Source organism: Styela clava, chromosome 14, assembly GCF_964204865.1.
Source record: "Styela clava chromosome 14, kaStyClav1.hap1.2, whole genome shotgun sequence".
Lineage (NCBI taxonomy): Eukaryota > Metazoa > Chordata > Ascidiacea > Stolidobranchia > Styelidae > Styela > Styela clava.
The window spans coordinates 10,069,582-10,079,366 of NC_135263.1; the positions used below are offsets into that span (position 1 = coordinate 10,069,582).

A 9,785-nucleotide genomic window follows, 5' to 3' on the forward strand; every position below is an offset into this window, starting at 1 on the left:
TTTCTCTATCAACAGAATGCACATTTTTTTCTAAATCAATGCCAGCGTAGAATCGGACTCGGAGAAACTATAAATTGAAAATTAGATACTGAAGTTAGATTAACATTTATGGTTTGAGAATATTTATTTTCCGCTGTTTAGATAAAGAATTTTCAGGTCTTACAACTAACATGTAAGCAGGCCTTATATTTGAATTGTATTATTTGAATAAATGATGAAACATTTACTCCGGGTACAATTACATAATCAAATTAAATGGAACATAGTAAAAAAAACAATTTTTTTGGCGATTTCATTAGGAATGCGCCGACAGATTCCGCTTATTGGCAGCGAAGGAATTTTGTATGCGTGGGTGCAGTTATATGCATACTGTATTAAGTTTTGTGTATGACCTTATCACCGATCGCGAGCTATTTTGACCACCCCTGTTTTATAGCATAATAAATAATAATACGACAATATTTTAGTGGTGATTTAGGACGCTCCACTACAGTATGAAACTAAAAAAAACGGCGGGCCGTATTGATGTAATAACTAATTAATAGGTCGCGTGCCGGATGATTTTTCTTTGTGGGTCGAATCGATTCTATCTCATTTCCAGTATGTACAACAGAGTGAACTCGCCAATCAGATAACATAGTCAGATTTTATATTCTTCATAACGATCTGATGATAAGCTTACGTTTCCCTATATAACTAAACTATTATAAATTAACTCCGTAATTATTGTTTATCCTCTTCTGACGCTAGCAGTCACTGGGTAACATGTGTAAACCTTAATTATTGCACGCACTTCAGTCCGATCGCTCTATGGCCACACTTGGCCATCGTGTAATCCTTAAATATTGCACGCACTTCAGTCCGATCGCTCTATGGCCACATTTGCCCATCATTTTATAATTACACTACTTTTGATGTAACATTATCCGGTTATTCTCTAACAGCATACGTACGGTAAACCCTCCGGGCTATTTTGTGCCATAAGTCCAAAATAAAATAATTTCGGTGTAGACTCGTGGACTAGCGCCGTTATTTTTATCATTGTAAGAATATTAAAATACTGTGATTCATCTCAGCAAGTTTTCAGTTTCGCAATTTTAAAAATGAATAAATAACTTGAAGAGTAATTGCCGTCACTGCAATGCACCTTCATATTAACACGCCTTAATTTCTGACAGTATAAAGCTCGACTCTGCCAGTGTTCAGAAAGAAAGTTTTACGCCCAGCAAGCAAGTAGGCCTACACTACTGAGTTCAACCAAACCTAAGTATATAAGCTTCTCCAGTTGAAGCAACATTTCTTAGTGAACAAAGCACTGCGCTCTAGCTTATTAAAGACTTGAATTAAGATAGATATATGCAAAGAATTGTCGGTATTGTGAGAAGAAGACGGATTCATGTAAAACGATTGTTCGCTTGGTCGCAACGTGTCTTTTTCGGGCTTTGGCCATATTAATGACATTTCTGCTTCACATACCTATATTCAATACAAAAGATTTAACAAATTATTGTATAATAATAATGAAGGGACTCAAACTGAATTATGGATTTATATTTCTTGCCTGTTTCTGCGGATTCTTTCTTGGAAGCACAATTGCAGCTAACAATCCATGTGAGTTTTTTTTTTTGTACATTATACATATTCTTATTGAGCAAGCGATTGAAAATGTTGGTTGAACCTTCTCTTTTTATCCTCACATAAATAAATAAAAAAAAACGATGATTAAAATATTTGTTACAGACTGCTCATATCCGAAAGACAGAGGTCCGTGCAAGGCAGCGATAGATCGATATTATTTCAATTTCGTAACGAAAAAATGCGAAATGTTTCCATACGGTGGATGCAAAGGGAATGGTAACAACTTCAGGAGTATTGGAGAATGCCAGCAAGAATGTATCGAAGGTTTGGGGCCTTTTATTCACTTTCTTCATAATTTATTTGACAACTGCATTATTCGTCACGCTAATAACCGAATTGCGTAAGTCATTTTTAGCAGTTTTGAGAAAAACGTAAAAAACTTCCTAATGATATTGTTATGCCATTGAGAGTCAATAATTTGCCATGGTTAAATTTTTTGATCCTAGCCGGATTTAAGTTAATTTGTATGACGCAGTTAAGTGACGTCATAATGGCGCACTGTGAATTAGGCAGAAATGTGGTATGACTTGGGGACATACGCAATTTTGCAACTTTACTATATGCACCAGTCCTGAAAACTAAACATTCCAAAAACGAATGTAATTCTCGGTATCTACAATGTGTAATCCCGAAAATAGATAATCAGTTCCAATTACATTATTTTTTATGTTTAAAAATATATATTTCATCAATATAACACGTTCTGCACACCCACCGAAATAAGACCAAGATTAAATATAAATAATAAAACAGCAATGCACCCAATATAAAAGCCAACCAAGGTGAATTGGACTCGGACAGTGAATATCACAAGTGCACGTCTTCCTATACTGTAGTATAAATTCAAATTAATACGCGCTAAGCTAGAATCCGAAATGCGAAAACTCGGAAATACTTCGCCGAGGTTATTTTGCCTTTATGACGTCACAATAGCCCTGCGGTAACAATGATAATTCATTATGACGAAATAATTGCACAAATGTGCATGTCATACTAAATCTCCATTTTAATGGGTTTCGGAATTCCTAAAATGAAATCTGAGTTAACAGACAGGTGCGCAGCATTACATAAATACCTATTTTATAAAAAACTCAAAATCGCCAAAAATGACTTACGCAATTCGGTTATTAGCGTGACGATATTCTGTTTCTTTCAATAAATCTGAATTTGAAACTATTTTAAAATTCAATTCTTTATGAAGTCTATGCAGTCTTCTTTGCGAGCACGGCTACATAATTTATATTGTCTACCTAATTATATTCAGTTTGTGAACAGCCAAAGGAACAGGGACCATGCGAAGCAGCAATACAACGATATTTTTACAATACTAATACCAGAATGTGCGAACTGTTCCGTTACGGTGGATGTCAAGGGAATGATAACAATTTCGCAAGCGCACTGGAATGCGAACGAAAATGCACCAACAGTACGCTTTTTTAATTAGTTGCGCAAGAGGAATGTTAGTAATAGGGGGAATAAGTAACTTTTATTTGATTAGTTACATAGGCAAATACCCCGCTAAATAAAATTCCTCCTCACTTGGCAAATGAGCTGATCTGTATAACTTTATAACACCTGATTCTCTGAGATTGCGTGGTGGACATTGCACATTTAGTTTGCTAAGCTTTAATGAATGTAGCTATATATCAAGCGGTATAATTCAAAGTGCTTCAAGCATTGATAAGTATTGCGATATTTTGTCGATTCAGTAAGTTTAGGTAGCCAAAAACCTTCATTTGACCGGCCATATTCATTAAACCTATTTGGCGTTTAAACTATCGACCATGGTTAACTATATATTATTCTTTTATTTTTAGTTTGTTTATTACCTGCTGATAAGGGGCCATGCGAGGGTCTAGAAAAGAGGTATTTCTTCGATAAGGCCAGAGGAATGTGCTCTATTTTTACGTATGGAGGATGCGAAGGAAACTCGAACAATTTTATGTCATTGAAAGACTGTAGAAAAACATGTCGTGACAGTAAGTATATATCGAATTTAAGGTCATTATAACTCCACATTAACGTAATTAAAAACAACCACTTACTGTTGACTCTAGCTTGGGCACAAACCCTTTTAGCATTAAAAGCTAAAGTAGCCTACAACTCAACATCCCTTCCATGGCTGGTCGCTAGACTCGTGAGTCTTTCTCAATAAGCGTGGCTTCATTAGGGCTGGACATTTCGAATCGAATAGTATATTATTCGAATTGGTTCAGACGGGAATTTCGAATCGCCGCCATCATGTTTTTGTCTCGCCCGCTCACAGATCGAGGTGAATCCCTCATTTTTTTTTTCACTTTTGAAATGCAATTCTGACATCATCGAACTGACTGAGTGATAGATTACGTGTTTTACTAATTTATGTATTTGGAGGACCCGTTACAATAAAACAGTCAATACAACTTTCAACGAGTTTCAATTCTGAAATCATCAAATATTCGAAAATGAATTTGCCCTGATTGTGCATTGTACCACCATTACTCCAATTTATTTCAGTGAATCCGCACTGTTTGGAGCCCAAAGGGAGGGGCGAGAAAGTGGACAAATATGAAGTAAGATGGATGTACGAGAGCGCGGAAAGAAAATGTGTTCCCTTTGTTTACGGAGGAAAAGGCGGCAATAACAATAATTATATGACCAACAAAGAATGCAAAGAAAAATGTCCAATCGATGGTAAATCTTAATCAATGAATATATTTTTAAATACTACAGTAAATGTGAAATATCCTACCCATGTTGGTTGATTACATCAGGTTAGAATTGTTTTCCTATCCCATTCCCATATCCTATCTTCTGGATAAACATGAAAACCCCATTCCAGATCGTTTTTGTATTTTCGTACATTGCAATGTTGAGTAGAATAAACTTTTCATGTGAATTTACAGACATGTGCAAAATGGAAATGGAGGTTGGTTCTTGTGATAGAAATCTGGAAAGATGGTATTACGATTATATTGATGAAAAATGCAAGCAATTTGCTTATGGTGGATGCTTTGGAAATAGTAATAATTTCAAGTCTAAATTGGAATGTGAAAGAAAATGTCCTCTAAAAACAGAGTCTGGTAAGTACTAAAATGCAAAGCGGGGTTCGAAACCAACTTAAATAAATATCTTAATTAATTGAGATATGACTATCCAGGACCGAAACATTTTCAATTGTTATCAAATATATTGCAACTCCAAATGTATCATTGTCTACCTGTCTCCATCCTTTTTCTGAAAATGTGAGAGAAATCCTTAAAAATTGTTGCGATTAACTAGATATCTAATGCATAAAAATATAATTTTATATGACTCGGTTGTAAATACACAATATTTTATTTTGAGAAAAAGTAAAACAACGTGATAAAACATGATGTGCAATATTTCCTTATGCCATAACGTCACGCTAATAACCGAATTGCGTAAGTCATTTTTGACAGTTTTGAGAAAAACGTAAAAAACTTCCTAATGATATTGTTATGCCATTGAGAGTCAATAATTTGCCATGGTTAAATTTTTTGATCCTAGCCGGATTCAAGTTAATTTGTATGACGCAGTCAAGTGACGTCATAATGGCGCACTGTGACTTATGCAGAAATGTGTCTATGACTTGGGGACATACGCAATTTTGCAACTTTACTATATGCACCAGTCCTGAAAACTAAACATTCCAAAAACGAGTGTAATTCTCAGTATCTTTAATGTTCAATCCCCAAAATAGCTAATCAGTTTCAATTACATTATTTTTTATGTTTAAAAATATATATTTCATCAATATAACACGTTCTGCACACCCACCGAAATAAGACTAAGATTAAATATAAAGAATAAAACAGCAATGCATCCAATATAAAAGCCAACCAAGGTGAATTGGACTCGGACAGTGAATATCGCAAGTGCACGCCTTCCTATACTGTAGTATAAATTCAAATTAATACGCGCTAAGCTAGAATCCGAGATGCAAAAGCTCAAAAATACTTCGCCGAGGTTATTTTGTCTTTGTGACGTCACAATAGTCATGCGGTAACAGTGATAATTCATTATGACGAAACAATTGCACAAATGTGCATGTCATACTAAATCTCCATTTTTATGGGTTTTGGCTTTCTTAATAAAATCTGAGTTAACAGACAGGTGCGCAGCATTACATAAATACCTATTTTATAAAAAACTTAAAATCGCCAAAAATGACTTACGCAATTCGGTTATTAGCGTGACGATAATGTATTTGACAAGCCTCTTAACTTATTTTCATATTTTTCTAGTTTGCTCAATGCTACCCGACGAAGGCCCCTGTGATAAATGGGAACCGAGATATTACTTTGACGATTTACTGAAAAAATGTAATCTCCTCGTATATGGAGGATGCGGAGGCAATGCTAATAACTTTTTCACAATGGACGATTGTAATGCGCGTTGTCCTGAAGAGGAAGAGGGTAAGATATATGTTTTCCTTCAACGTGAGGGGTGATGAAATCTCCGAGGCACAAGTCACGGCGTAGCCTAAAAGCCTACTTAATATGTAGTCATATAAAGATAGCTTCGTACGAAACAATTTGAATACATTTTTATTATTTGCAAATATTGATTCGTTCAGATCTCTGTGGCTTTTTGTCCGAAGATAAAACATGAAGCACATCAAGACAGAGGTCGGCAACCTTTTGTCGCTTGCGGGACAAAATTAGGGGTTGCAAGTCATTGGCGGGCCGCGCATATTTTTGAAAGTTAAAAATCGAACGGATGATAATCTTTATAATAAAAGTCAAGCAGTGATACATCTCTGAAATAAAATATAGATTTCTTTCCTCATTGAGTTGCATCTCAAAAAATCCCATCCGAATATTTTCGGCGCCTTGGAATGAACCCTTTGTACTTACATCAAATTTTCTGCGTTTTGTTGCCATTGGTCTAATTATAATTAAATTATAGGCTCATTAAACGAGTAATTGTGAAGTTGATACTTGTTATATTATAACATAATTTAGTCTACACGTGTCTCACAATAAATTCTGTTACGTAAAGAATAACCGTCCAAACAGCTGTTTCCTTACTATAATTCAGTGAAGCGTCGCGGGTCGGATTATATTACTCCGCAGGCCGGATGCGGCCCGCGGGCCGTAGGTTGCCGACACCTGCCATAGGAAGACATAAAACTTAATTGCATTAAAGCAGTCATTTTGAATCAAATATCCTCATTTATCCCAAACAAATAAATATTTTATTATTCTTATGTATGATATGGACAGATAACCGGAATGAGAGGCTCAGGTTCTTCATACGATTAAGTCGTTTAATCTGCCTTCTTCTCCCTCGTGATAAATAGTAAGATTCATTGTTTTATCTGGTCCAGTTGTGAAGCAGCTGGAAACATTGAAAAGGTTAAGGATCCCATTCATACTTTTATAAGAATATATATGCCAAAGTCATGTGTAATGCATAATTATATTCCCAATTTGGTTCCCCCGAAGTATGTGTACCAAGATGGCGCACAACCTGAACATAGTATGTGTACCAGGTTAGGGTTCAGCTTGTGCGCCATCTTGGTACAAATACTTCCGGCGCGCCCCTATTTTTATCTAAAAGCAAGCATACTAAACAGTTGATTGATATCTTTACAGATATTTGCCTGTTGCCAAAGGATCTTGGTGATGGTGGTAAAGTGAAAGACGAAAATGTCGAGCCAATGGATCGTTATTATTACGATAGTGAAAAACAAAAATGCCAATACTTTCAATACAGTGGGAGTGGAGGAAACGCTAATAATTTTCGTTCATCCAGACAATGCCAGCTGCATTGCCCCCTTAAAAGTATGTAAATGTTTAAGGAGATGTTTCACATATAGGATTTTCATAGTTCTCAACTCTATAACGAGAGAGGCATTTAGAAAAAGAGTGGCAGGACCAAACGCCATGGCGGACGAAGAAATCTTATTCTATATATAAAAAGTATTTATAAGTTTTTCTATTCATTTTAAAATTTACTGCTTTATTAGACAGTTTTAACTTTTTATTCAGGTAGATGTGCAGAGCCTTTGAAAAGAGGAAGCAATGGCAAGAGTGATTTACGGTGGTATTTCAATATTGAAACTCTTGAATGCGAATTGTTTGTTTATGAGGGTGCAGGTGGCAACAAAAATAATTTCGACAGCAAACGAGAGTGTCAGAATACTTGCTGTAAGTTATACTTTCCATCCGTATTCATTCTGGAATTTTTTTTTACTAATTTAAAACATAGGTATACTTGTAATTGTATGACTTATGGTTGGTTAGTTCAAAATAATGAATAAAATCGAATTAATTTGCATTTATTGGACCAATCGACCTAAATTTTTAGTGAAGGCAAGTATTGAAGATGAAATATGTCGATGAGTCCTCAAGTAATTTTTTCTTATTAACTTCAAATCCACACTTGACAGGAAACTCCAAATCATTTCTATGAATAATGATATTTTAAATTTTACTCATCTTCTCAGATGCATACTAACTTAATTTCAATTTAGTTTTAATCCAAACTTGAAAACTAATAAGTGAACTATATGTATAAGTTCAGTTAGGTTTTTTATTGTCTCAGTAATTAGATATATTATAATATATTTCCGCATCCGTACAAGTGTTATCCGCTACCGGAACTATAGGGCATGGCTACTCAACTGGCGGTTTTGATACTATTTACATACACGGCTATAAAGTTTGCCGCACTGGTACCGATGTGCGATATTTGTGTCCATATTTGTGAGCCAATCATTGCTCTTGTATTTAGTTTAATAATGCATTTGTTTATTTGATAAAATAATTTTGTAATGTAATTTTGAAGTTTTGTAAACGGACCTTCGATGAAAATAGTTGAGTAGCCCTGCTATAGGGGAAGGTGATTGCTATTCATTTTTTTATAACTTAGTGTGTCATTCGTAGCCGTTTGGATAGCCACCTAAAAATATTTCTCATCAGAAGCACATCTACTTCAAATAATCTAGTTGAAGAGGGGAATATCCCGTTCACCTCATGATCGAATGGTTCTTTAATATATATTATCTCTCGGGAGCGATATTGGTTGGGTAATTTGACAGAACTACACACCAACGATAACAGTAATACAAACTAAAATCTCATTTTTTATACTCTCAATTAGATATAGAATTTTGATGGCGTTGGCTATAGCTATTTGACCTTCTATTTTAATATTGCTCTTTTGTTTTCATAGGTAAAATTACACAGTGCACAAAATATAGACTTTTTCCAATCGTGCGTTATCGGGAATACAAATTGAATTTAGAACGAATATAATATCCAAGTTAGTGTGCAACTAGTCCGTCCGATGAGACTTTTCTCACAAAGCAATGCCAGGCGTCTTCATGCGTTATATTAATCCAAGATATAAAAAATATTCCATGTTTACAGGGGAATGCGACAAGGCTTCAGACTCCGGTTTTTGCAATGGACTCAACCGACGTTGGGCTTACGACGCTTCATCGAAAAAATGTAACGGTTTCATCTACGGCGGATGTGAAGGAAACGCCAACAGATTCAAGAGTTTGTCGGAGTGTGACAAAAAATGCAAATAATGAAATGTTATTGTAACTTATTGTAAAAACTGTACAGATAATGCCATCTACTCAGTCGAATCATCGGTTAACTATCCTTGATACAAATTTTGTGAACAGTTGAAATTAAGCCTTGACTTTTTGTGTGTTGTTACTCTATTCTGAAGCTATCATGCGACCAGCACAAATGTATAACTATATCAAAACTTGATCTATCGTTATCACATAAAATACACTATTTTGCTGCTTTATTGATATTACAATAACTGTAATCACTAGAATCAATATGTCATGTGTGCTGTGGTTCTATTTTACCTTCAAAAAAAAATTATTATTTTGTAGAAATAAGGTAGAATGAAGGCTTATTACTGTATTCAGTTTGAGATTAGAAATGTAACGGTAGCCACGCTTGGCGTCATTTGCGCAAAAACACTCACAATAACGTAGTCTTGTGGGCGGCAATGTATAATCGCAATTAGATTCGATTCACCGTTCCTTATCCATTCCCCAAAAATATAGACAATAAGAGTATATATACTTAAGAAAGTTGCGTTTATCATCGACGCTTAAAGAGCTATTTGTTGATTCATGTTTTCGGTAGAGATGTCAAGGAAACAGGTAGGCC

At 35.1% G+C, this 9,785-nt stretch overlaps 1 protein-coding gene across 2 annotated transcripts; it reads left to right on the forward strand.

Moving 5' to 3' along the window:
* The first annotated feature begins 1,139 nt into the window (after positions 1-1,139).
* LOC120340663 (papilin-like) lies at positions 1,140-9,452 on the forward strand. 2 transcript variants are annotated; one of them, XM_039408977.2, is made up of 10 exons: positions 1,150-1,611; positions 1,741-1,902; positions 2,903-3,064; positions 3,456-3,617; positions 4,135-4,311; positions 4,524-4,700; positions 5,886-6,056; positions 7,239-7,427; positions 7,635-7,793; positions 9,018-9,452. In XM_039408977.2, exons 1-10 carry the CDS (start codon positions 1,455-1,457, stop codon positions 9,179-9,181), a joined length of 1,680 nt encoding a protein of 559 aa, XP_039264911.2. In that variant the 5' UTR covers positions 1,150-1,454; the 3' UTR covers positions 9,182-9,452. The 2 variants fall into 2 exon arrangements, with proteins under 2 accessions (XP_039264913.2, XP_039264911.2); XM_039408979.2 differs by lacking the exon at positions 2,903-3,064 and having other exon boundaries at positions 1,140-1,611.
* The last annotated feature ends 333 nt before the right edge of the window (positions 9,453-9,785 follow it).